This window comes from Setaria italica, chromosome IX (genome assembly GCF_000263155.2).
Source record: "Setaria italica strain Yugu1 chromosome IX, Setaria_italica_v2.0, whole genome shotgun sequence".
Lineage (NCBI taxonomy): Eukaryota > Viridiplantae > Streptophyta > Magnoliopsida > Poales > Poaceae > Setaria > Setaria italica.
Window position 1 is genome coordinate 22,653,208 of NC_028458.1, and position 25,109 is coordinate 22,678,316.

General features: G+C 43.8%; 2 protein-coding genes across 4 annotated transcripts; both read right to left on the reverse strand.

Moving 5' to 3' along the window:
* Positions 1–28: 28 nt before the first annotated feature.
* On the reverse strand, positions 29–2,086 carry LOC105913608 (aquaporin PIP2-5). The gene has a single exon (XM_012842720.3). It carries the CDS (start codon positions 2,025–2,027, stop codon positions 1,173–1,175), a length of 855 nt encoding a protein of 284 aa, XP_012698174.2. The 5' UTR covers positions 2,028–2,086; the 3' UTR covers positions 29–1,172.
* Positions 2,087–5,860: 3,774 nt separating this feature from the next.
* On the reverse strand, positions 5,861–14,233 carry LOC101765666 (calmodulin-binding transcription activator 3). 3 transcript variants are annotated; one of them, XM_004983161.4, is made up of 13 exons: positions 13,941–14,233; positions 12,852–12,971; positions 12,175–12,290; positions 11,973–12,061; positions 11,788–11,830; positions 10,468–10,615; positions 10,222–10,341; positions 9,801–10,132; positions 8,736–9,116; positions 7,899–8,596; positions 7,272–7,812; positions 6,521–6,865; positions 5,861–6,385 (listed from the first exon to the last, which is right to left on the reverse strand). In XM_004983161.4, the coding sequence occupies exons 1-13, from the start codon at positions 13,984–13,986 to the stop codon at positions 6,275–6,277; spliced, it is 3,090 nt and encodes a 1,029-aa protein (XP_004983218.1). In that variant the 5' UTR covers positions 13,987–14,233; the 3' UTR covers positions 5,861–6,274. The 3 variants fall into 3 exon arrangements, with proteins under 3 accessions (XP_004983218.1, XP_004983217.1, XP_004983219.1); XM_004983160.4 differs by having other exon boundaries at positions 10,222–10,344; XM_004983162.4 differs by lacking the exons at positions 11,788–11,830; positions 11,973–12,061; positions 12,175–12,290; positions 12,852–12,971; positions 13,941–14,233 and having other exon boundaries at positions 10,222–10,370; positions 10,468–10,609.
* Positions 14,234–25,109: the final 10,876 nt, after the last annotated feature.

Here is a 25,109-nt window from a genome sequence, read left to right on the forward strand (position 1 = left end):
AGTTGTTTCAAACTCCAGCCAAATTGTGTCAGCGAATGAAATCTCAAATTATTGGTGGGGGAGTTCCAGTGACAATCACAAGATCCATTGGTTGAAGCGGAGGAATCTCACAAAACCAAAAGCAGGTGGTATGGGCTTCCGAGATCTTAAGCTTTTCAATCAGGCTGTTCTCAGCAAGCAGGGTTGGAGACTTGCAACAAATACTGAGTCCCTAAGCAGGAGAGTTTTGAAGGGCAAATATTACCCCATACTAATTTTCTTGGGTCTACTAGAAAGAAGAGAAGTTCTGTTACTTGGAGAGACTTGTTACATGGCAGAGTCAGAGATATCCTGAATAGAGGTATCATCAATCATGTGTGGAACGATAATTGGATCCCAACCAATGTGCCATTGAAGCCCAATATTCAACTGCAAACAGCTAATGTGGTGAATGTTGCAGACCTGATTGAACAAGATAGTAAGGCATGGAACATAGAAGCTCTGAAAACCAACTTGGCACAGCCGGATATTGATGCGCATGCAGTCTTAAAAGGTTTCGTTGGGGACAAATATGCTGGAAGATGTTTTGGCCTGGGCATATGAGCAAAATGGAATAAGAGATACTCTGTAAAATCTGCTTATCGATTGCTAAAAGATACCCAGATGTTAGAAGCTGACCATGCAGAAGCAATTAAGGCCATCGGCTTCTGGTTCTGGTCAGTGGTGGAAGCATTTGTGGAAGATGAAAATCCCACCTAAGGTCAGGATAGGTGGCGTACGATCCACAATTTCCTGCCAACTAAGACACTTGCTACATCGCCATATTGCCAAAGAAAGTTTCTGCGATGCTCAATGGAAACATCGTCTTGTTCCTGCATGCTCAATGGAAGGCACCAGCATACATGCTCAATGTATCTGTGTTCTCCAAGTTATAAGAACAGTGTGCAATGTTTTCACATAGGATAAATTCAAATCAATACATGTATGCAGTAGTGTGGTAGCAGAACGTAGTGGTACGCACTACGCAATAAATAGGCAACGATACGAAAAACGAAACGCAGGCTGGAATAATCGAAATGGCAGGAATGCACATACAGGACCGAGATATCGGAGACGGAATACACGCACGCCAAGTAGAATCCAAGTAATTAATCATCGTGTCGACGGATGCCGACGACCTCCTGGTGCTTCGATCAGATTCCGGTGTGGTTGTTGTTGCGCCAGGACGCGAAGGCCTTAGCGGCGCCAGCGCGGAGGACCAGCTGGTGGTAGACCATGGCGGCGGCGGAGCCGATGAGCGGGCCGACCCAGAACATCCAGTGATCCTCCCAGGCCTTCCGCTGGTTGTACACCACGGCCGGCCCCAGGCTCCTGGCCGGGTTGATGCCGGTGCCGGTGATGGGGATGGTGGCCAGGTGCACCATGAACACCGCGAACCCGATGGGCAGCGGCGCCAGCACCGGGACGTGCGTGTCCCTGACCTTGCGCTTGGGGTCGGTGGCCGAGAACACGGTGTAGACGAGGACGAAGGTGCCGACGATCTCGGCGGCCAGCCCGGCCCCCTTGGAGTAGCCGGCGGCGAGCTCGTTGGCGCCGCCGCCGTGGCGCAGGTAGCTGCTGGTGCCGTGGAAGGCCCTGACGAGTCCCGCGCCGCAGATGGCGCCCAGGCACTGCGCGACGATGTAGAGCGCGGCGCGCACCAGGGAGACCTTGCGCGCGAGGAGAAGGCCGAAGGTGACGGCCGGGTTGACGTGGCCGCCGGAGACGCCGGCGGTGCAGTAGACGAGCACGAAGATCATGCCGCCGAAGGACCACGCGATGCCCAGCACGCCGGCGCCGCCGCATGGCTGGGACTCGGACTGGCGCTTGTGCCCGATCACGGTGGCCAGCGTGACGTACACGAAGAGCAACGTGGCCACGAACTCGGTGATGACGGCGCGGTACAGGGACCACTTGCCCAGCTCGCCGGCGTTCACGAGCGGCGCCGGGGCAGGGTCTTTGTAGTCCTTCTTACCCCCTGCGGCCTCCATGGATTCACTAGGATTCATATATTAGCGACTACTGAAAGCAAGGAAGCCTATCGATCGTACAGGCGCTGCCTGTTGAAGCGTTGATTGATGGAGCAACTCTTCCGCATGATACAATGTATATATAGGGGTGGGAGGGAGAGTCTCGAATGGCACCACGCTTCTTCCACAACCAGAGCCACTGCTAAGTTTCCCCGAAAGTGTTTGATAAAAAACACATGATTCCCCGTATCGGCATTTTCAAACGGACCAGCCAACAAAGCCATGACATTCGCCTCCTCATGCCATCAGATTAGGCATTTAGTAATAACACGAGTTACACAACCAGTGCAATACAGTATACCTTACCATACTATAATATTTGTTTACTGTGTCTGGAGCCAAGTAAAGTGTGCCAACCAACTAACAAAGCCATCAGAATGCGTGGTTTATTACCACAACATCCGCCTGCTCAACTATGAAGTCATTTTTTTTTTCACCACATCATATGCACCAAGAATTTATGAGAAAGGATACGTTGCTATAGTTGCTCCGTATGTGCTAACAACATAGTTGAGCTTATTTAACCATCGGATCGCATTGGATACAATGATTTTATACAAGTAAATATGTATACTGCGGTTGATATATTATGGGAGCATTGTATACAGTATACAGTATACCTTATTTAACAATATTATATCAAATACAAATAATTATATATTATGGGAGCATTGTTTACGATGGACCTAGTAAAGTTAATTTTATATTGGGAATCAACGAATTCCGAATATTGATCAATGAAACTTAAAATATTTGACCCACAAGGTAGTTCGCATAAAGTGCATACAAATATGTATACTGCGGTTGATATACACTTCACCAAATCAACTCAAAGTGTTGAATAAAATTGAACGGCGTGGTGCATTTGGTGTTCGTATATGAAAACATGGCATATCATACGTATCATGCATGGTACTTTGTATTCAATATAAAGTACCATGATACGCAGAGCAGGAAACATGGCAATGGAATGGGTATAGCACATATTATATATGTATATACTAGCATGTAACATGTTTGCTTATGGGTTAAGCAATGTGTACATATATATCCATATGGCCTTTTTATTTCCAGAGTAAGTTATATCGATTCGTTGATCCAATCACTGATCATGTGAATACTACTTTATTACGATTAGTGCAAGTGCTTGATATATTGCTAGTATAAATCCGCGACCAAAGTTGCACGAACGTCCAAGGAAGCATTGGTAGGAATCAATATGCTGCTTTGTTAGTAGAGTGCTTTGCATCACAGCTTAGGAAAAAGTAGCTTTTCTCTTTAGGCTTTAGTCCTTTTTCCCATCACCAATTGCATCCAGTTTTCTGCTATTTCGCTTTATTGAAACTACAGCCGGATAGTAGCTTTACAAATGTTGCTGCGTGCTATGCAAGCATGAAATTAGTTATTGGTAGCATGCTAGCATCCATGCATGATACTGTGCTATGCATATATAGCATATTTGTTTGAGCTGCAGATTTTAAGTTTTTTTTAAAAGTTGCTGCTAGTTTTTTTCTGAAAAGCCAACACTAACTTTTAAAAGATATTTTTAGCTTTTTAGGCTCAAAAAGCTATGAAAAGCTCGAAAAACTGAATTTTTCAACTTCCCATATAAACTCAACTTTTTCGAGCTTCTAGTTTTTCGGAAATGCATGGAAAGTTTGATGTTTGTTTGAGCTTCTGCCTTTTTACGTTAAGAAGCTGCCAGGAAACTCAAATAAACAGAGTTCTAGTGGGAAAAACTCCATTTTTAATTTACTATAATATATAACCAGTCCTCAATCCGTGCTCCTTGGACAGGCTAGCAATTTTAAGTGATATAAGTATTTTAAAAGATATACAAGTATTAGAACAAAATCTGTGGATGAATTTAGGGTGCATACATCTAATTAAAATTGCTTATATTTACTTTCTTTCTTCTTCCACTAGAACAAAACAACCTAGTATAGCCAGTTAAGATCTCTTTGATACAAGCAGTTTCGTAACAGTGTGTACCTCAGCGTCAGCACAAAGGACCCTTTCTACGAGCTCGTGGGGATATGACCCTCGGGTACCGTACAGATAGGCCTGGTCGTCCTTCAAAAGAGTACCACAGCTTGTGCGGGAGGTATTCAAGATGAAGGATCATCATGAAGAGATATAACTAGAGATAGAGTTATTCAGATATGTAAAGAGATAACTTTATCAATAACCGACTAGGATGAGATCGAATTGGATCTGTAACCCTACCCCTCGAATTATATAAGGCGGGTAGGGACCTTCCAAAAACCCAAGCCATATTCGATACGCTATACGCTGAGAATACAAACCCCGAGCACAGGACATAGGGTATTACACCAATCTAGTGGTCGGAACCTGGTAAAATTTATTGTGTCCTCATGTTCATCCATCTAGCTCTAAGTACGGCAATCCTCTCCATACAATCTACCACCTGGATAGCCCCGTGGTGGACTGCCAAAATTTTCCTGACAAAGCTGGTGAGAAATCAACAGTACAGGCAGTCCAGAAAAAAAAAAGAACAGTACAAATGGGTGTATACCTTAAGTTGCCAATTCAAAATGGATGTGCAAATTATTCAAAAAAACGAATGTGCAAATTATTCAAAAAAAAATGAATGTGCAAAATTTTCTCTACCGTTGATTGCCCATTCTAAAAGGTCATAGATCAAGTTCCTGACAAAATTCCATCATAAGGTCTACAAATAGTTACCGATTTACATTCCCATTCGATCAATCGACGAGGTAGTAGGAACAGCTAAATTGTTTAGATGCATCACTCCTGCCAGGTTCGCCTCGTACAGAACTCACAGGTGTTTGAATGCTTGTTGGGCGTGTCGCCAGGTTGATTTCACGATCTGGTCAGGAGCGAAACCATTGGAAAATTCACCAAACTATCTTCTCACGAACTAGCTCTTTCGGGGTGAACAAGTGCCAGCTCGCTGATGATCATGGCGTCGGTCTTGCTGCTCCACGACCATCGCTTCGGGCGGCGTGCTGTGGAACTGCAGGCGAGGCCCTAAAAAAAAACTGCCGGCGAGACCCATACGACTAACCGATGTCTCTGGTCATCTCCGTCCCCACCGGCGTCGTACAACACCGCCGGCACCGAGGGAACAGGAGACGTTGGAGAATACTCCCTCCGCTCCATAGATCGTTTTAGGTTTTTAGTTTACAAGATATTATAATACATTTAGATATAGTGTATGTTTAGATGTATATGTAAGTGCATACTAATATTTATGAATTTAGTTGGTACGGAGGGAGCAGTAACCATCATATACAATTTTTTGAAGAAAATGAATGGACGTGAGCACGAATTGAATTGCTTAGGGATGTTTAGCATTGTCACATCGGATGTTTGATACTAATTAGAAGTATTAAACATAATCTAATTGCAAAACTAATTGCACAGATGAAGTCTAATTCGCGAGACGAATCTATTAAACCTAATTAGTTCATGATTTGATAATGTGATGCTATAGTAACCATTTGCTAATGATGGATTAATTAGCTTTAATAGATTCATCTTACGAATTAGACTCCATCTGTACAATTAATTTTGTAATTAGCTCATATTTAGTCCTCCTAATTAGTATCTGAACATCGATTAATTTTATAATTAACTCATATTTAGTCCTCCTAATTACTATCCGAACATCCGATGACCTTACCTCTTATATGGATGGAGCCTCACGCTTGATTTTGTCAGCCTGGGGTCAGGATCGTTGCCGGGCAACTGCTGCCTGGCTCAGGGTTCCATCCAAAGTGGCTTCCCTTGTGCACTGAACCAATCACACCCATCATATCAAACCAGCGGAAAGCCAGACCCATACTACACTTGCAACAAGTATGTGATGAAAAGCATAATACATCTTCTAACAACCACCAAAACGATGAAAACATACACAATGCAATCTAAAATCATAACAGCGAAACCCTCTCAAACTCCCAAACGCTGCACACACGCAGCCATCAATTCATATGATGCGACCCGTATCTCTACATCAGATTCATACTGTAAATACACTGCTCCTTAAACGATACACAAGGTTTCTACTGTACACAAGGCTATGTCATAATAAACACAAACTGCCACAACTAAGCCCAAATCCAAGCATATCGGATCATGCTTCAGCAATGCTACTTCGGGTTACCAGCCAGGTGCACGATCAAATCAGTAGCACTCGAGAAAATGGGCAATCTACAGAGGCGAACAATTAATCATCAACGCTAGAAATAACCATGAATAGATGTATCATCATTCAAAAGCTCCTGTAATTCATTCATCAAATAACCATCGTCCATCTCTGCTGACTCCTCCACCATCTTTTCTTGCATAGCCTGTCATACAAGCAGACATAAATTGCCATCAGTGCTTCATGACAGTATTTGACTACCATTTGGATTAAAAATGACGAGGGACAAAGTTAATGTTCAAAGATTGATGGAATTTCACATAATAATCCAATACACTACCTGGGATTCCTGCATTTTTGACACGACAGTGTAAATCCTGTGGTACTGGTCTCTTGCTTCCGGGTATTGAGCCATGGACTTCACTCTGGCAAGAGCTTTCTGGAGCCGTTCTTCAGTTTGCTTTCGTCCTTCTTGCAAGAAATCATAATCATCTCTGGAAGGCTTATCTTGGATCAAACTGCTACTTGTTCCACCACTGCTGCCCTCTGTTGAACCTTCTGTGGAACGAAACCCACGCAACCCAGCCCCTCTACGCCTCCAACGCAGGATAATTTTCTCAACGATCCCAACAGACCAAACTATTTTCCGATAATGCTTCCTCACTTGGTGACCTCGCACATGAGCCTAACGAGACACAAAAGACAAAAGGTCAAAAAAAACCATTCATATGATGATTTACAGGCCAGCAAGCAATTACAGATATTGCACAGTATTCTTAAATAGCATGAAATGTATACTGCACTACAGATTGATACACATGTAGTCACCAAGCACACAGAAGTAAACACTATTTCACTATGTGGCCATACTGCCAATTACACCACTAAACATCCAAAAACTTGCGCTAGCAGGCAGGCGCCTTTGAATTTTGAAATTCATCAGTTAAGTGGTGGCAAACCAACAACAAACTTCCAAGTCTTCAAACAAAGGAATGACAAAAAGAAGCAAATTTCAATTTACTAGATTCTTATAATTGATAATATTGCACATTATTCTCAAATAGCACGAAATGTACACTACATTTACATACCTGGATCTTGACAATTCGCTGCCTAATAAGAAGAAATTCCTTTCTCCCCTTCCATCCCCTGAACTTATTCTGTATACGAGTTGCAGCAGAATGCAGGGGATCAAGCTGCCCTGGCTTGGATGGCTTGACAGAAAGGAGCGAAAGGGCACGCTCATCTGACATTCCACCTTTATCATCCTCATATTGAGCGGCTTGCTTCCTTTGGAAGGATTGCACCCTGAAAACTTGATATATCCGAGCAGCAGCTTGAGCAGCATTTCGAACAGGACCCAATGAATCTCCGCTTGGAGGCTGCAGTGAATTTCTCTCATTAACATCTCCAATACCAGGTAGACCAGATATTTCAGCCATATTAGCTTCCTTAAGATTGAGGGCCTGAAGATGACTGGTCAGAGAAGACTCCGCCAAGAAACCAGATATTCCCTTTTGACCATTAGCAGATGCGAGATCTGCTGGTGTCCTTTCAGGAAAGTCAGGAGATGGGTCTGTCAAAGCTCCAGGAGCTGCTCCCAGGGCAATAAGCGCAACTACAGTCCGTTCTCTGCATCCAAGCCAAACCATTCCAAAACAATCAATATGCAAAAAGAAAGATGAATGTATTACATGATGTCACATATAACAACTTACCGGCCACAAAAGGCAGCCCAGTGGAGTGCAGTCCACCCATGAACATCTCTGAAATTTATATTCACGCCAGCAGCAAGCGTTGGCCTTATAGCCCAATCATATCCAAGGGCAGCTGCTAAGTGAAGCACGCCCTGTCCTTCATCATCTAACACACTGGGTCCCTTACCACCCACGCCAACTTTATTGAGAAGCCAGACATGCAATTTATCCTTAATCAAGTTTTCAGCAAACTGATCCTGCTGATCATCAGTAGAATGCTCATTATTATCAACAGCCAACTTTAGCAAATTGGACCACTCATCATTGCTCATCATCAGTGAACCTATCTTCTTGCTTAATTCAATCATCTCCAAGCTGGGGTTAGATACAGTTGCCTGGTATTCATCCGGCCCAAGGGACAATAGTTTATCAAGGCGTATCTGGAAATAAACTTTGTTTGTTGCACCATGTGGACTAGGAGCATCCATGTATTGGGTGACAGTTGGTCGGAATTCAAACTCTCGCACTTCACTGCAGGCCAACCTGTTGGAGCAGGTGATATAGAAAGGTACTCTACCAGGTTTATGCTGGGGCGAATAACAGATAAGAGTACCATCTGCTAAAATCTTTGCTGGAACTTCAACTTCTCCAAACATGCATGACCACTTGCATCTCTCAGTGACTTGACTGTTATTCAGGATGTTACCAGTAACTAAAATCTGCATGGCAGGCAAGACATTTTGTGAGAATATGCACAAAAGTAGTTTAATTAGAACCATCAGGACAAAGTCTTGTCAAATGCATTTTCAAGGTTAGAGAAAAACTATGAACAATCTTTCCACACTCATTGTACCATACCTTAGTCTTTGACCCCACATATGTCCAGCTTGGGGCAAACTCAACTATACTAAAGAGCTGGTCCTGCGAGAGCATTGGCGAGACAGTAAACTGATCCAGCGGCTCACGGCTTGATGCTTCAATGATATTATCTGCTTCTTCAGTGCTCCAGTACACCCCGGAACTAGATTGAATTTGGGAATCTTCCACTTCAGGAAGCTCTTTGCTCATCCATCTTGTAAAACTGTCAGTTTTCTTAAAGCTGTCTTTTAGGATATCAGATAGATTGGATGACTGAGTCTTCAAAAATGGATAGCCACCAATGGCTGCCTCCAGAGAACCATCATTTTGTTGCGGGAAGCTGTTTTCTGCTGTAGACAAATCACCTGTAGCACTAGGGAACTGAAATGCAATAAACTCAGTTAGATGTCTCAAAAAATTACACCAAACAGAAACAACAAGTGAAAACAGTTAAATACAGTATGCTGCTTATACAAAGTGATTCTCACTGTTTTTTCTTGAACAAAAAATCTCACTATTAAGTAAAGTACCTCTTAAGGAAGCAATGTAATGCCATAATAACTATATAAATTCTAATGACCTTTGGCATAAAAATCAGATCAAAATGCATGAATTGGAATTTAAGCAATGTAATGCCATAATAACTATATAAATTCTAATGACCTTTGGCATAAAAATCAGATCAAAATGCATGAATTGGAATTTATATGCCTTTACATAATTAGAAAAGGTATGACTTAAAATGTTTAATATAATTAACTTGAGCAAACTGTGCACTAGTTGTAGCAGGTAGAGTAGGGTGTAAATTGTACAGTTTGTCCACTGAACAGTGGCCCCTCTTTTAACCATAAAGAGTATTAAAAAAAGGAAAAACCGCAAATGCATTTGTACATACAGGTACATGTACATTTAAATTATCCAAATCGTTGATGATAGCAATTATTATTTTTTCCTTTTTCATATTGCTTCAGGAGGTAAACAACAAATATATCAGCTAAACTATACGAGGGATACTATAACAGAGTCTTCATAAGTATCATTGTACAGGATGGCAGACCAACATACCTGCCAAAATGACTCTCCATCAGCTCCTGCAGCACCAATATCTTTGAGACTGAGGCCATCGGAATATACTTCATCAAATGTCAAATAGTCAATTCCCAAGCCTTCTGTGGAAGTGCCTTGATCAGGAGGAACAGAAAACTGTAGTGGAGGCATTTGAACAGGCCCATTGTCCAGTTCTATCACCGGATTCCACGATGGAACATCAGTTTGATTTGCACGCCCGTTCGCTGCAACCATGGTGCTTGATCCATTAAGAACCAGGGGAGAATTATGTTGATTACCAGGATAGAAGCTTGTATTTTGTGTCATGGCATGCAGCCCCTGGTAATTGCCTGCAATTTTGTGGCAAAGAAATGGATTACAATCACTACGCTAAGGTTTAAAGCAGAAAGCACATAAAGTTTGTTTGAGCAGTGATTACCTATGGATGAAGTTGGTGTGTATGAGTTGAAGACAGAAGAATCAATCACGGGTCCAGTTCCATTTTCATGCTGCTGCATCCGAGTGAAAGAGTGGTATCCGGCTCCTCCTGAATAAATATCTGCTGCACCGAATTTTGCTTTAGATATTCTGTGCATAATTGGAATATGTATCAGTGAAACTATTTTAGCCGCATGGTACTTTAACTGCCATTACGTAAGACCAGAAACCATCCAAAACATTCTACCTGATTCTGCGTCCTCGTATTCTGAGGCTTGTCCACTAAATGAGCTTTCACCCTCTATAGTCTGCGAAGGTAATTGACTTGAAGGACTATCCACAGCAGCTTCTTGAATCATGTTATTATTTACCCTAGTACGAGATGACTTCCCACCCTGAAAATCATATTCACACCATCAGGGAAAAAGATGGGATCTTATGCAACTTCTTGCAAGAGAAAATAGGTGTGGTGAAACTACTATTCTCAACAGAACATGATATTTCTATTCGTGATTTGAAACAAGAAACATGACATAAAACCAAACTTGAGAATATGGATAAAAAGAAAATTGGACAAACTAATGCTTAAACAGTATGTTTCCAAATCTGCATCAACTTATAACAGATTGTGTGTTCCACTATCAAAGCTTCAACTAGCTTATAACACAAACCCCCCTGGAAAGGTTAGAAAAATAGCACTTTCTTGTTTTTTCCTAGTTAAGAGTTGAACAGTTTACAGCACCACCTCCTGCAACAGATTTATTCTATTTCGAAAACTAACACTAACTATTTTTTAGAATTACCATTCAAGAAAAGGTCATGTAAATCCAATTGGTGTAGCTCAAAGCCTCAAACCATCTAGCAGATTGTCATACAGTAAACTGTTTTCACCGAATATGTAGGAGAGATGCGTATCATTTAATTAAAGAATAATAATAAATACAAAACTAGTCCAAACATCCATTCCTTACAACAGATGCACACCAGACAAATTAAAATACAACCAAATAGACACCACGGAATTAACCCATAGTTTGCTTCTTCTTTTTTTGTGAAACCCATGGTTTGCTTGAGCTCCTTAGAACGCAAAAAAAAAACTAATATTTCACAAAGCTAAAACCTATAACATACATCATCTATGTTGTTATAATGGACCAAAGACACCAATTTCATGAGTTGTATGTGTGTAAAAGATGCATAAATATGTTCTGCAAGAAGCAAACATCTAGAGTTCAGTTCCAGTAGTACGTGAACACTCTGTTCATAAAAAGTAACAAATTTATGAGACCCATAACATCTTTTAAATATAACCTTAAAAACACCTTTCAGATATGGGAAGTTTACAGGTCTATGCTCTCATACAGCTAAGAGTATAAGATAGTATTTGCTAAGAATCATTCAATCCCACTGCCTCTATAATTTACCAGCATAACAGGAAAAGGTATGGAGAATCTAGTAGCAAAGCACTTCGATCTACATACCAGCCATTGGGCAATGAAATAAAAGTCTTTGCAGAAAGTGAACCACACTAAGCACAGAGAAAATGAGTGCACCAGATCAGTGTTACCTTTGTTTCAAGATAATGCACAAGTACAATGTGCATAAAGTCCCTGCAAAATAAAATGAAACTGGTGGTTTAAATTTGTATTCGATTGGTCAACATAGATACCTAAAACAATGCATCTGAACTTGGTGTGCATATGACACAAATTTATATTCGTGCATTTATATTTAGCATAGTTATCCACTTACTCTTCCAGCATCCAGTACGTCCTCCTTTGGAAATTTATATTATCTTCCCCATGGGCATAGTAACAGTGAAGCACATCAATACTTCCAGACTGCAATTATAAACAATACTTGGTTTTATTCACAATTTACTGTTGACAACTGATAGTTGACAAACAATGAAATGGATCAGTCACTGCAGAGATGTATAACCAAAATGGCTTACTTTCAGCCTTTCATGGGCTTCCTTGACAGTCTTCTGATCATTTTTCTTCCTCCAATTATGGCCATCCTTCCTGAAGTATCTCAATACTTTCCGATCAAATAAAAAAAGGGAACCACCTAGGCAAACCGTGAATAATGTTAGTGACCAAGACTAAACTGCACATTACATTGATACTAGTGTGGTTCTGCATCAACTCTATGAGCATTTGGTTGGAACATCGTTAAAGGTGACTGTTACAGACACAATTGGGTACAAATATCTGGCTAAAAACACAGAACAGTAAGAGATTTTAAGTATTTTGACAAGAAGGTCAAATAAGAATGTATAAATTTCTGACACTAGAAGTATGTAATGCTAGACGCATGCAAACAGACAAGTGGTTTATCCTACAATCATTGCGGTCCTACTTTAACACACCACATTTTAACTACTTTATAGCACATATCCAAATGTGGATAAACACGGAATCACTTCGTAAAAAGGGTAACAAACTACAAATACAAAAACTCAGGTTGAGCTCAGAATGTAGAAGTATTGAATTACTATAGGACAATCTATTAAAATCACATATCATCAGCTGGCCTTTAGAACTCTTGGTGATTCACCAAGCAAAATTACTTTTATGTTAAACACTGCTAAGCCACATCACTAATCGACGTAGGGAAAGGATTTCATACTTGGCGGCCTGTTTGGTGGTTCTGGAGCAATACGGAAGTTCCTGTAGTTTTTAAGTATTTCACATATCTCAGCAGGGCGTAACCATCGGTGTTGAGCCTCCTTCAGTATCTGCTCAATGTCTGTTCACATATCATAAAATATAGTTAAATAAAAGCAACATGGATTGTTGCGAATTGTCATCAAAGATATACAAAGTTTCCACAAAATAAAAATGTGACACACAATTGTTTTAGATCAGAGCAGTAGGTCCTTTTTTGTGATAGACCAGGTTAAGTCCTGACAATCCATGAGCCCCCATCAAGGTCCATAACACATTCGCAAAACATTAATAGCAAATTTAACAAAACAGATTATTATGGTCGGAATTGCAGAACATCACTTATCACAGAGTTAACCAACAAAGTTAATCAGGATTTGTTGAGACCTTCTCCTGGGCGTGAAACGTAGGGTAAAGGCAACTAACTAAAACTATTGTGTTAACTTCTGAAAGCAACTAGAATATTATGCCTGTTTTCCACTGGCAAAGAACAGAAGATTTGACAGAAGGGGTCTTGAACAACAAAAGTTTACTGGGACCTGACCTTAACTCCAACAGAAGCCAAATTGTTCAGGTAACCCACACAAAATCTTTAAACCTGACACGCCACTAGAGAGTGTATAGTAGGTAAGATCCGGCCTACTTCCAAACTCCCGGCCATAGTGCCCCAAACCCGTGATCAATCCCGAAATTTCCATTGGACCGAGCTCCAGGTACCTATCCGCAAAGTATCTGCGGAGTACTCCACCTTCGTACACCTCCGTGCCGGAGCCCAACGCAAAGCACCAAACACCCACACTCCCGATAGCATCCAGGAAAGCCCAGACCCGCGCCCGCGGCGCGGAGAGATGCTTCCGCCTCGGCGGCATCCACATATCCCATCGTCCGTACACCCGCGCCTCCCCTGCCGGGCTGCCCGGTTGACCACGACCGGAGCGTTGACCGAAAGGAGCGCGGCCCCTTCCACTCTTCCACTCAGATCGGATCAGGGGAGCAGGACCAAACAAAGCGCAGAAGGGATCACGGGAAGGGGGGGAACGGGACGGCTCACCTAGCTGCGGCACGACCGCGAGGCGGCGCGCCTCCACCGACGCCATCGATGGGGCTTACGGGCAGCGGCCGCGCACCATGCAACCCGCTCGACCGGGGGTCGTCGGGGGCGGAGGACGGAGGAGTAGCGGGCTCGAGAGGCAGGCGAAGGCGAGGCCCCTCCTCGCTCGCCTGGGGATCGGAGCGCGCGTGGGCGAGGGGAGGGAGAAAGGTGGGGGGTGATTTCTGCGGGGGCTCGGGTGCGTTGGGGAAAGTGAAACGGAGCACGTTTCCTCGCTCACTCTGCCCGCAGGGGGGGAGGGGGGGGTTTAGCTCAGCGCGGATGGGATGGGGTGGAGAGAGAGAGGAGGAAGTGGGAAGGGAGCGACTGGTGCAGGCTGCAGGGGCCCAGGGGGTGTTCGGTGATGAGGAGGAACAAGTGACTGGTTTGCCCCTGGATTAGGAATCTTCCTGCCACGCTTCCCGTCCTGGCGCTTGTCCGGTGGTCGGGACAGTACGGGCAGCAGCGGAGCGGGTCGGTGCTCGCCTACTTGGAAGCTTCTCTCGTGCTTGACCTCTTTGACCAGCCGCTCGCCAGCAGGTGCAGCCGTGCAGGTAAAGATGGCAGCGGCCGTGGTGCCCGCGGATACTACCTTCTTACGTCCGCGCTAGCTAGCTAAGGAAGTTTAGCAAGTGTGATATCGGATGTTTGAATATTAATTAAAAATATTAAATATATATTAATTATAAAACTAATTGTATAGATGGAATCTAATTCGCGAGATGAATCTATTAACCCTAATTAATCCATGATTCGACAATGTGGTGCTACAGTAACCATTTGCTAATGATGGATTAATTAGGTTTAATGGATTCATCTCACGAATTAGACTCCATCTGTGCAATTAGTTTTATGATTAGCTCATGTTTAGTCCTTCTAATTAGCATCCGAACATCCGAGTGATACTACTAAAGTTTAGCACCTGGTATTCAAACAGCCCCTAAATCTCTCACCCGCACCCATGCCTTCCACCCACCACAGGCAACAAACCACGCCCGCGCCCTCCATCCGCGGGCATTTCATGCCCGCGAGCACGCCCGTGTGCCTGCCAGGTTGAGCATGTACATGAACCATAATGCATCACAAGAGATATGAAGATACAAATTCACAGCAAAATCATTCACATTGGTAACATTAAACATAGTCATTCAACGGTTCACACATTATTTGTTTCGCACACATATGAGAGACGAGATGCAACCAGCCAACCATACATTGTTCGATGATAACAGAACAACGATAACAAATAGAATATCAATTTCTTCATCTCCTCCCTCAGATACGTCCAGAACCTCTCTATCAACATTAACATCTATAGCCACAAGAGGACCAGAGGCACCAATCCCATTGGAAGCTTGCACTCAGGAGATACTGGGGTTGCCATTGCAACTACATGTCAACAAACGACACAAATCAACACTCTAACTTGCAAGAACCCTACACCCAATCTTATCTACAAAACAAAATTAGTTGAACCATTGAAGTGAATGGCAAGAAATTACCTAGATCTGGCGGCTAGCGCGGACGGAGGCACAAGTAGATCCGATCGTCCGCCAAGGAGCAGGGGGCGCTGCTTGGATGGAGGAAAGCCGCCGGTCGGAAAACAGCTCGACGGAGATAGGGAGGGTCGTGGTCACAAGGCTTGGGCGTTAGGGGCAGGTGGCCAGCCAGGAACGGGGGAGGGGGGCGGCTTGGATGGGCGGCGGAGGTCACGCAGGGGCACCCCTCGAGGTGCGCCCACGTGACGGCTTGAGGCGGCGAGAGCGGTTGCCGGTCGAGCGCAGCGTGAGGTGAGAATCCAAATCTCCGAGAGATCAAGACAAAGGGGCGGCGGCGGGGATTGGGGTGGCTAGGTGGGGTGGGGTGCGAATTGAATCAGGAAAAAAAACCCTAGGAATTGTGTATATATACATATTTGCTTATAGATCCCACATGTCAGATCTGTGGAGCGGGTCTGACGGATACACGGGCAAGGATAGCAAATTTCTTTGCCCGTGAAGAACTATCCTTGGTTCAGGATGGTGTCCGCGCCCGTACCCGCGGGTAAGGAGTAGCGCCCGTATCCTCACCCATCAGGTTCCATGCCCATTGCCATCTTTACGTGCAGGTCCACCCAAGAGGAATGGAACACAGGTGCTCGTATAAAGATTTTCGTCACGAGCGGGGGACGTTCGGCACCCGGCAATCGTCGTAGCAGCATGGAGCCCGGGATAAACCAATTAAAAGTTTGCGGTGGTCAGGAATCAGGACGTCTCTAAGGTAACAATTTATTATAAAAGAAAGTAACCATTCAGACCAAATCGAGTGTCGTACAGAAACAAAAAAAATAAAAAAAAAATTTGGTTTCCTAACAATCATGATATCATGCCATTTGACAAGATTTGTATTTATCTACCATCCGACCCGAAAGATAAGTCCCATGAGGCCTTCAATCCTGGTTGTCTCACACGCTTGTTGATGTAAAATCTGGAGGAGATCTGCTTAACTCCAGCGCAGGCTCCAAATCGGCTCGCAAAGGTACAAAACGTGCAGTCAATTTGATTTGAAATTGATAAAGGAAATATTAAATTCTTGAGCTGATAGGCGGCTAAGCCTTCGAGCTCATAAACAGACGTTACTTTGAATAAACACCATAACAATTAGATTTTCATTATAATCATGCGATGTAAATAAACAAGAGCATTAATGGTACGTGCCATCGGCTATATAAGCCAACGGGCTAAAATAGATGCAATATAAAACAACAGCCATAAAAAAGAGTCCTTGCTAACCATGAGCATGTCAGATAAACTAGCAGATCTTAATTAATGTTATTAATATTATGAGACGTAGATTGAATTTAACCAAAACAGTACATCAATCTATTGATCTAAAAGCTTAGAACACAACAGCAAAGACCTCTTGCCTACCACTTACAAGCCGATTAAGCTAACAGATCTAATTAATGTCATGAGTCATGGATTGGACTTAACCAAGGCAGCACGACTGAGAGGGCATTAACTTAAGACTAGTTTATAGCAGCAAGGCCTCACGCACTACACTATCGGCTCAATGACGTCATCCTTCCACCAAGAGATATGGATAAGATCCAACCGAAGCATCGCTCTCATAGGTAGCGCTTTGATCTTAAGGATCCGACAGCTAGTAGTGCGAGGGGCAGAAGTAAAGATTTATCGAACCTAACATATATAAAGCAAGTAAAGCATGCAAGATCTAACTAGTCGATACGATCAGATAACAGGTGAACGCTTAAATAAGATCAAGAAGCCGATGAAGACAACCTAACCAGATCTAAGCCGTTCGATAATTGTGAGCACTTGATAAAACTAAGAGATCGATACGATACAACTTAATAAAACCAACCAATTCGATAACTGTGAGCAACGTCAAAAACAAATATAATATTGGACAAAGCCTAGAAAGCTCTACCTATAGCCTTAGTTAACTCGATAACTAGCCTTTACGATAAGAGATCAGAATATTGGACGATGCCTAGAAAATTCTGATACATATAACGTAATGACTGGATGACGACACTTACAAGCTCGCCTGAGATCGAAGCTGATGCAACCCTGCGCACAAGAAGAAACTCGCCGATTTCTACTCTACTCCTACTCCTAGGGTTTTGGCGGCGTGGCATCGAAAGGTTTTATTGATTGATTGATGATATTCGATACAAGGCCTCATGAGTTTATATTTATACCATGGAACAAACTAAAATCCTAGTCAGTTACGACATGAACTGGTACCAATGAATCTAAAACTACTAAAGATAAATATCCACGTTTTCCCTTATTCAGCGGAATCAATTCTGCTTCCGGATCGGATTCTCCTTGATCTTCTATCGGCTTCCATCGGCTTCTGGACTCCGGTCACCCGTGACTAACTTTGGTCAATGCAAGGTCATCAACAGACTTTCTTCTGCAAATCCATCGGTTGTCAAAACCTTATCCTCATCAGTTGATGATGGTCAAAACCGGTGTCAACAATGCTAGTATTGCACTCGCCAATCTATCTCTCGTCATCCCTGAGGAGGTTAGAGTTTAGGGTTCGGACTTCAGAGGTCGGGATTAAAGGCTTTAGGCCCGGCTTTCTTTGGTGACTTTTGAAAAGGTGGTAGGATATCGGATGGTGGTGGTAAAAGTTGAAATCGACGGCAATGCAAGTTGAGGCGGGGTGCCACTAGATAGTGATCTTGAGTGGTGTCTAAGGTTTGGATATGGGAGTCAAATAAGTTAGCATAGGACTGGAAAGTGGCATTACGGAGGAGATGAGTCCTACTAGGTCAATCGATGATATACTTGTTTGTTCTAAAGAAGGAGAGATTCCCATAAATCTATCACCAATATATATAGCAAGTTCCTGTGGTTGTTCTGCCCAAATCTCACCAACATTGTTAGTGGCCTAACAATCTATCATTGAGGATATAGGATGTTGACCAGAAGGGAGTGAATAGTCAAACCTGAAAATTTTACACAACTTCGAATAAATTTATCAGCAACTTCTAGAGTTTTCGGAGATTGTTTCGAAAATTCCGTAACTTACGGAATTTCTGGAGAAATCTTCAGAATCTCCGGAGATACACGAATTTGAACTACAGCCCTATGCAAAGCTTGATCAAAAGTAAATCGCCAAATATAGGTAAAGCAACGGGGTATTCTGAGCCTCAGAGACAAGATAGAACATCAAGCAACCTTCTAGAAAAGTTTAAACCCTAGAAATATGTTCTATGCTTGAATATGAACAAAATGAAGAATATCAAGTACAAGAGACATAAGAATTTGTTTACTGGAGTTCAGCTTCACACTTAAAGCCTGCGTCTCCGTTGAGGAATCCACAAAGTGCGGGCTTTTCATACCTAAGCCACTTTCCTCACTCTAGCGACCACAAAGATCAAGCTAAAGTCACTTACTCAATCATCGGGGTAATATAAACTTATCGTAGACAGCCACAAGTTTAGATGCTCCACAGGCAACGCCTAGACGTCTAGAAGCTTGAAGCTCCAAGAGTAACCAATACGAAATCACCAGCTTGATGAAGAACAAAAGGTGCTCAAGAGATGGGAAATCAACTCACTAGCACTCTCTCTTGCTCTTCCCTTGAATCCCTCCTTAAATCCCCACTAAATCTCACCAAGAATGACAAAGGGGTAAAGAGGGGGCTTTGAATGCTTTTCTGAAGCTCAGCACGAAGTTAGATCAAAAGAGTAACTGTGGGAGGGGGTATTTATACCCCATCACCCCGAAACTAGCCGTTGGTACATTAAGTTTCGAAAATTTCTAAAACATTCTCCGAAAATTTCAAAACTTTCGGACTATTCTGGAACATCTTTCGGAAAAACTCCAGAATTCTCAAGTCAGCACCGTTCTAAGTATACCCATGTGAAGTGCAGGTGCAAAGGTGTCTCTTGTAGGTTGGTTAGGTCATCTTAAGTACATTTTTCAACATAATAAGATTATGATTACGCATCACTCTTGATAGTGCGGTATTTCTATACATAAATTCAAACCGAAAATAAATTTAGTCTTCATGGTATGCCTCATATTCATTTATTTCCATTTTGAGGGTTATTTACAAGTTCTACATGTCCATCAATTATTTTGAACCTGCTCATGTAAGTTCCACTTAAGCTGTCATTCGGGATTTGCTCCGGTGGTCCTCCCCAGGAAAACTGCACGAATTTTGAAGCAAACAAGTTATTAGTTTTAATTAATTTCGTTCTGGCTATTGAATGGGCCTAGCCCTGCCCATGCCCAAGCCAAGACCGGTCCAAGCCCACCGGATTATTTGGATCTTATCCTCCGATTACCAATCGGCCGTCGTTTCCATTCCAAATGCGAGGACGGGCATCTGGGCCGCCGGCATCCTAGTCACTTGCCGAGTTTGAAATCCATGGTGGTCGGCAAGGATCCACGACGGCAACGGGTGCCACGGATACATGACTGGAGGTTAGCTGCCCTCCACGGCAGCGAGCTCGACATCCTTCAATGGGAGTATGGGACGGGGTTCGTGCGAGGAGGTGGCGGCGGCACCAGCGAGCGAGGGCGACCAAGCCCTCCGTGGATCTGCCTCGCCATTTGAACTGTCGAACGCCGCCTAGCACCACCGCATCCATGTCTCCCATGACCCGTATCCGTCGGCAGACGACACTGCAGGCACATTTTCGCAAGGCCGAGGGAAGGAAGGCAGCAGCGCTCCAAGGCAGGACGACGATGCGAACAAGTGAACAACAATTACATGATCACAACTTCACTTGCATTCTGAATTCTGATTATGTGCTTATTCATCCTATGTTGTTGTATCTGCTAGTGTTCCTAGTGTTCGTCGAGATCAACTGTATTGGTCGGACTGCATTCTCTACTCTTTTTCTGGGCACATCAATTGGCTTCATGTAATGTCTACTCTTTCTACTGTTGTCTTCCTACAGAAATCTTTGTGATAATTTCGTTTTTTTTTTTTGGAACTGACATCTTAGCCATGTCTTTCTGGTAAATGGTGGAGTGGGAGTCGGAACTGATGCTGTGCTGTTGCGAGGAACCATGTTTCAGTAGACCAGAACTGAAATTTATGTGAATACTCTGGCGATTTCCAATCTAATATTTGTTTTTGACAGTGTATAAGAATATTCACTAGATCATTTCGTAATTCGTATCATGCTCGCTCAAAGCTAATTTAAAGTTGCTTTTGTGTGGGTGTGGAGAAAGTAAAACCCTGAGAAGTTGTATCGAAAATTTAAAGATAAGATGATTCGGGACTGATAGACCATCATACATATTTTGCACATCAGAGCTTCCACACACGCTTAGCAGAACAAGCAGTTTACTCTGTCACCAACAGTTTAGCAGGGAACACCCACAACTATTGAAATCAGAAAAAAAAAACAGCTTTTGCTGCCTGTCACATTAAGAAAAAACTGACCCCGAGCCATGCTTACTTGCCAGCATTTGGCGGGGTGTAGCGATCAGATCCCCAGCAATTCCTGGCCGTTGTGCAGCTTGGAGAACAGCACCTGTGTTGTTGTATCCGCAACAGCAGTTTCCAGTCTTCATGACCCTTGAACACCATGTATTGGCAGGTTTGTCATCAGGCTGCCTCCACAATCATCAGCCGACAAAAACGGGTCAGTGGAGACACGAATGCGTCGGCAACTCGGCATTGGTCGAGTTGGAGCTGGAGTGCTCAAATGGCGAGGCGGATCAACAAAGCGCTCGGCTGCCCTCCCCCGGTGGGCAAGGGCGCTGCGGCTGCCTCTCATGAACCCTGTCCGATTGAAGGAACCCGAGGTCGCCGCCATAGAGCTCCTGACATGGGCCAGGCTCCATTGCACCGCCGCCGCCACCGATCCCCGTCGGTCGCCACGATCGCGAACTCATGAGAGGGTGTTTGGATACAAGTACTAAACTTTAGGAGGGGTCACATCGGATGTTCGGACGCTAATTAGGAGGACTAAACATGAGCTAATTATAAAACTAACTGCAGAACCCCTATACTAATTCGCGAGACGAATCTATTAAGCCTAATTAATCCATCATTAGCAAATGGTTACTGTAGCACCACATCGTCAAATTATGAACTAATTAGGCTTAATAGATTCGTCTCGCAAATTAGACTCCATCTGTGTAATTAGTTTTATAATTAGATTATATTTAATACTTCTAATCAGTATCTAAATATCTGATGTGACATGTCATAAATTTTATGACCTCGCCTCCAAACAGGGTCTCAGTACGCGATTAGGAACGGTGCTGCCACCGGCCGTCCGAGCAAAGATGCAGAGAAACAAAATGTAAGACGCCAGCAGATCGGAAGGACGGGCATGGACCGGTCTTGATCTGGGCTTAGGTAGGGCCGGGCCCAAACAATACCCATGATGAAATTAATTAAAATTAATAAATTGTTTGCTTTAAGATTCGTACAGTTTTTATGGAAGGGACCACCGGGGCAAAACTCGTGTCATTAATTCACCAATAACCCTGTGACATAGTATTAAGAAGGAAGTTATGGGGTGTTTGGTTCCCACCTCCTAAAATTTTAGTGACTAAAAAAAGACTAAAGAGCCAAACATCTTGATTACAACTGACAGGCTTCAAATCTTTAAAAACCCTCCACCGAGTGACTAAAACCTTCTCTAGACTTCCACTGCCCCTTATTTATTGCCCCCCTCTCTCCCTCCCACCCTCATTTATTGTAATTGGGGAGGGCAGCATGGTCATTTTCTCACAACATTTATGAACTTTAGTCGGTTGAATCAAACATCCTTTAATCCATGGACTAAAGTGGGACTAAAATTTTTTAGGAGCTAAAATTTAAAGAGGCTGGAGCCCTAACCACCTATAGTGGCAACTAGCGATGATAGCACCAACACATGCAATTACAACGACTTTAAATGAATATGTTAAATAGAATAAAATTAATGGATGACCTATTATCTAGGCTGTGAAATCATTGTTGTGAGTGTACCATTATGTTGATGGCCGTGCGGTCCAGCAATCGATAGTTTCTTAGATTCAAGAATGAAGACTAAAATTTTCACTCCATGATTATGGTCCTGTTTGTTTCCACCCTCCTAAAATTTTAGCTCCTAAAATGTGATTAAAGAGCCAAACACTTCTCCTAAAAAGTGACTAAAAAGTTTTAGGAGGCTCAAAACTTTTAGACCCTCCACCCCTCCTAAAACCGACTAAAATGCATCCTGGACGGCCCCTACCCCCGCACCCACGTCCTGACCGCACTCTCCCCCGCGTGCCAGACCCGTCCACCCTCAACCCCGCCGCCCCCAACCCCGCCTCCCCGATCCTCGCCGCTGCTAGATTTGCCAACCTCGCCGGCGTCCGAGGCCAAGAAACGTCGTCCGCGCCCTCCCCCTCCGGTCCGCCGCCCCTAGTGCAACCTCCCTGAAGCGTCCCCACATCAGTGGAGACTAAATGTGATGCAAATATCAGTCCCAGAAGGCTGATAACACATTTATTCAACAGATAGTTCAGTTACCGTACAACTCCCGAGGGAGTGGGCGTGAAAGCCACGCCGCGATACGAAGCAAATAAATAACAGCGGCTAGCCAAGCGACTGCCAAAAGACAGCACTCGAGACTACACGGCAGCAGAAGCATCTTGCGAAGGCCAACACCACAGGCAGCGTTGGGTGCGGACACAACCTCCTACTCAAAGTCCTCAGCGACGAAGTCCGGGTCTTCCTCTGTAGCAACGAAGCAAGGGTGAGTACAAAAGTACTCAACAAGTCCAACCCCATCCACGGAGGGGGATACAGTCAAGAAGATGCATAGGATAGAACAAGGATAAGGCTAAGGTTCATTTTGCAATAAAGCTAGGTTTTCAACACATGCACGGGTTCATTTTCAAAAGAGTTTTCGCAAAGCTTTTCCTTTAGTATCCAAGACAAGTGGGGTTGATCCTACACAAAGGATCCAATTTTTATTGCTATCGGACTTCCCGTCCGCCATAGCTCATGGCACAACTGCCGGACACTTCCAAAATCCAACACACGCCATAAAAACCATCCATCCCCATGTGCTAGTTATGTGACCACGCCGTAACTCGTCCAATACCATGGACATGGCTACCCGGATAGGTTTTACTCTGCAGAAGTTGTACACTTTTCCCACAAGTAGGGTACCGCAGCACGATCACTTTAATGCTGGTGCGGATCCTAACAAAGCCATTACCCACCTTAGCTGAGACTGACTAGTCCTCACGGAAGCACCCAAGGGGTTAACGACCAATCCACGAGGCCGTAACCAGGACCTAAGTCACAAAGATCTTACTCCTTTTCCATGGGTTCCCGTTGCTCACCAGCTCATCCGAAGACTAACAGTTTAGCTAGTGGGATTTATGCTAAGCCGTTACCCATACAACGGTCGAGTGGTTGCACGATGGTTGAATTAGGCAAGATGACACATCAACTCGGTCCTTAACCACGACAAGATGGATATCTCCCAACTTGCTCAACCACAAAGGTACGAGCCCACAATCTGGCATTTCACACAAGAAACACCCATCCATCTCATCTGAGCATTTCTTGCCTTTACACCCGAAAATCTATTTTCTCATTTGAAAACACTCACACATTTATTCTCTAAATAAACCATTGTAGTCGTGATTGAATTTGAGTAACAAGGTCCTAAGTATTCTAGCAGTAATTATCATCCAAACAGAGCAAATCATATTTAGAGATAATCATAGGGTAACAAGGAATATTTATAACAATCAAGGGGTGGCTATCCAACCATGTATTGCAATAAAACAATATGCATTTTTATAAAACAGGCCAATAGGTTGTGTTTGAAAAACTAGGAATAAATATGCATCAAAGGGTGAGATTGGACTTGCCGTCCTCAAAGCCTTCCGGGAGTTCCGGCTCGTGCTGCTGGTCCTCGGGCTCGGGCTCGCGATCAAACTCCTCCTCGTGCTCCTCCTCGGGTACTCCGCGATCTACGGCACACACAAACGGGCACACAATAAATAAAAGAAAATAAGATTTTACCCGTTAAGCTCCGAACAGAGAATGCGAACGGAAAATAGGTGGGATAAGTATTTTCAGGAAATTTGGATATGTCTCGGTGGAAGTATACTGGAGGATGATGTGGTCAAATTTGGGATTAATTGGAGGAAGTTTGGTGCATGAAATGACGAGTTAAACATGTATTAGGAGCTTAAAAGGAGGTTTAGGACTGATTTGCGAGGAACCAGGGACCTATCCATAAATATTTTTGGGAGTGGAAGGGTTTATCTGTGAAATAACCTTTGAGAGAGGTGGAAGGGTTATTTCGTGAAATAGAGAAAAGTGGGGGTTAGATTGGAATTTGGGGGCTTCTTCTTCCTCTGTTCCTCACGGTATACAGAGAGAGAGAGCGGGGGGGGCTGGCCTAGGGGCGACGACCTAGGCTCGCCGGCGGCGAGGGGAGGCAGCGGGAGAGGGTAGAGGAGGTCGTGGGGGCTCCGTTTTGCCCCTTACCTTGGGGATCCAGGGATGGGAAAGGGCGGCCGGTGGTGGGTCTTTGGGCGGCGGCGGCGGTTGGCGCAGGGAGGCGAGAAGGGGAGGGGCGGTCGCACTGGTGGCTGGGAGATGGAGTGAGGTGGGGCGTCGGCTCTTCCTTTTATAGGCCAGCGACGA

What these genes read in the sequence shown, in the direction of transcription:
- LOC101765666 (XM_004983160.4), bottom strand. Translation starts at nt 13,986, where the DNA reads ATGGCGTCGGTGGAGGCGCGCCGCCTCGCGGTCGTGCCGCAGCTAG. An exon ending in ATGTGGGGTCAAAGACTAAG is followed by an intron (nt 8,597 to 8,735) that starts GTATGGTACAAT and finishes CCTGCCATGCAG; the next exon opens with ATTTTAGTTACTGGTAACAT. An exon ending in CAAAAATGCAGGAATCCCAG is followed by an intron (nt 6,386 to 6,520) that starts GTAGTGTATTGG and finishes CTTGTATGACAG; the next exon opens with GCTATGCAAGAAAAGATGGT.
- LOC105913608 (XM_012842720.3), bottom strand. Translation starts at nt 2,027, where the DNA reads ATGAATCCTAGTGAATCCATGGAGGCCGCAGGGGGTAAGAAGGACTAC.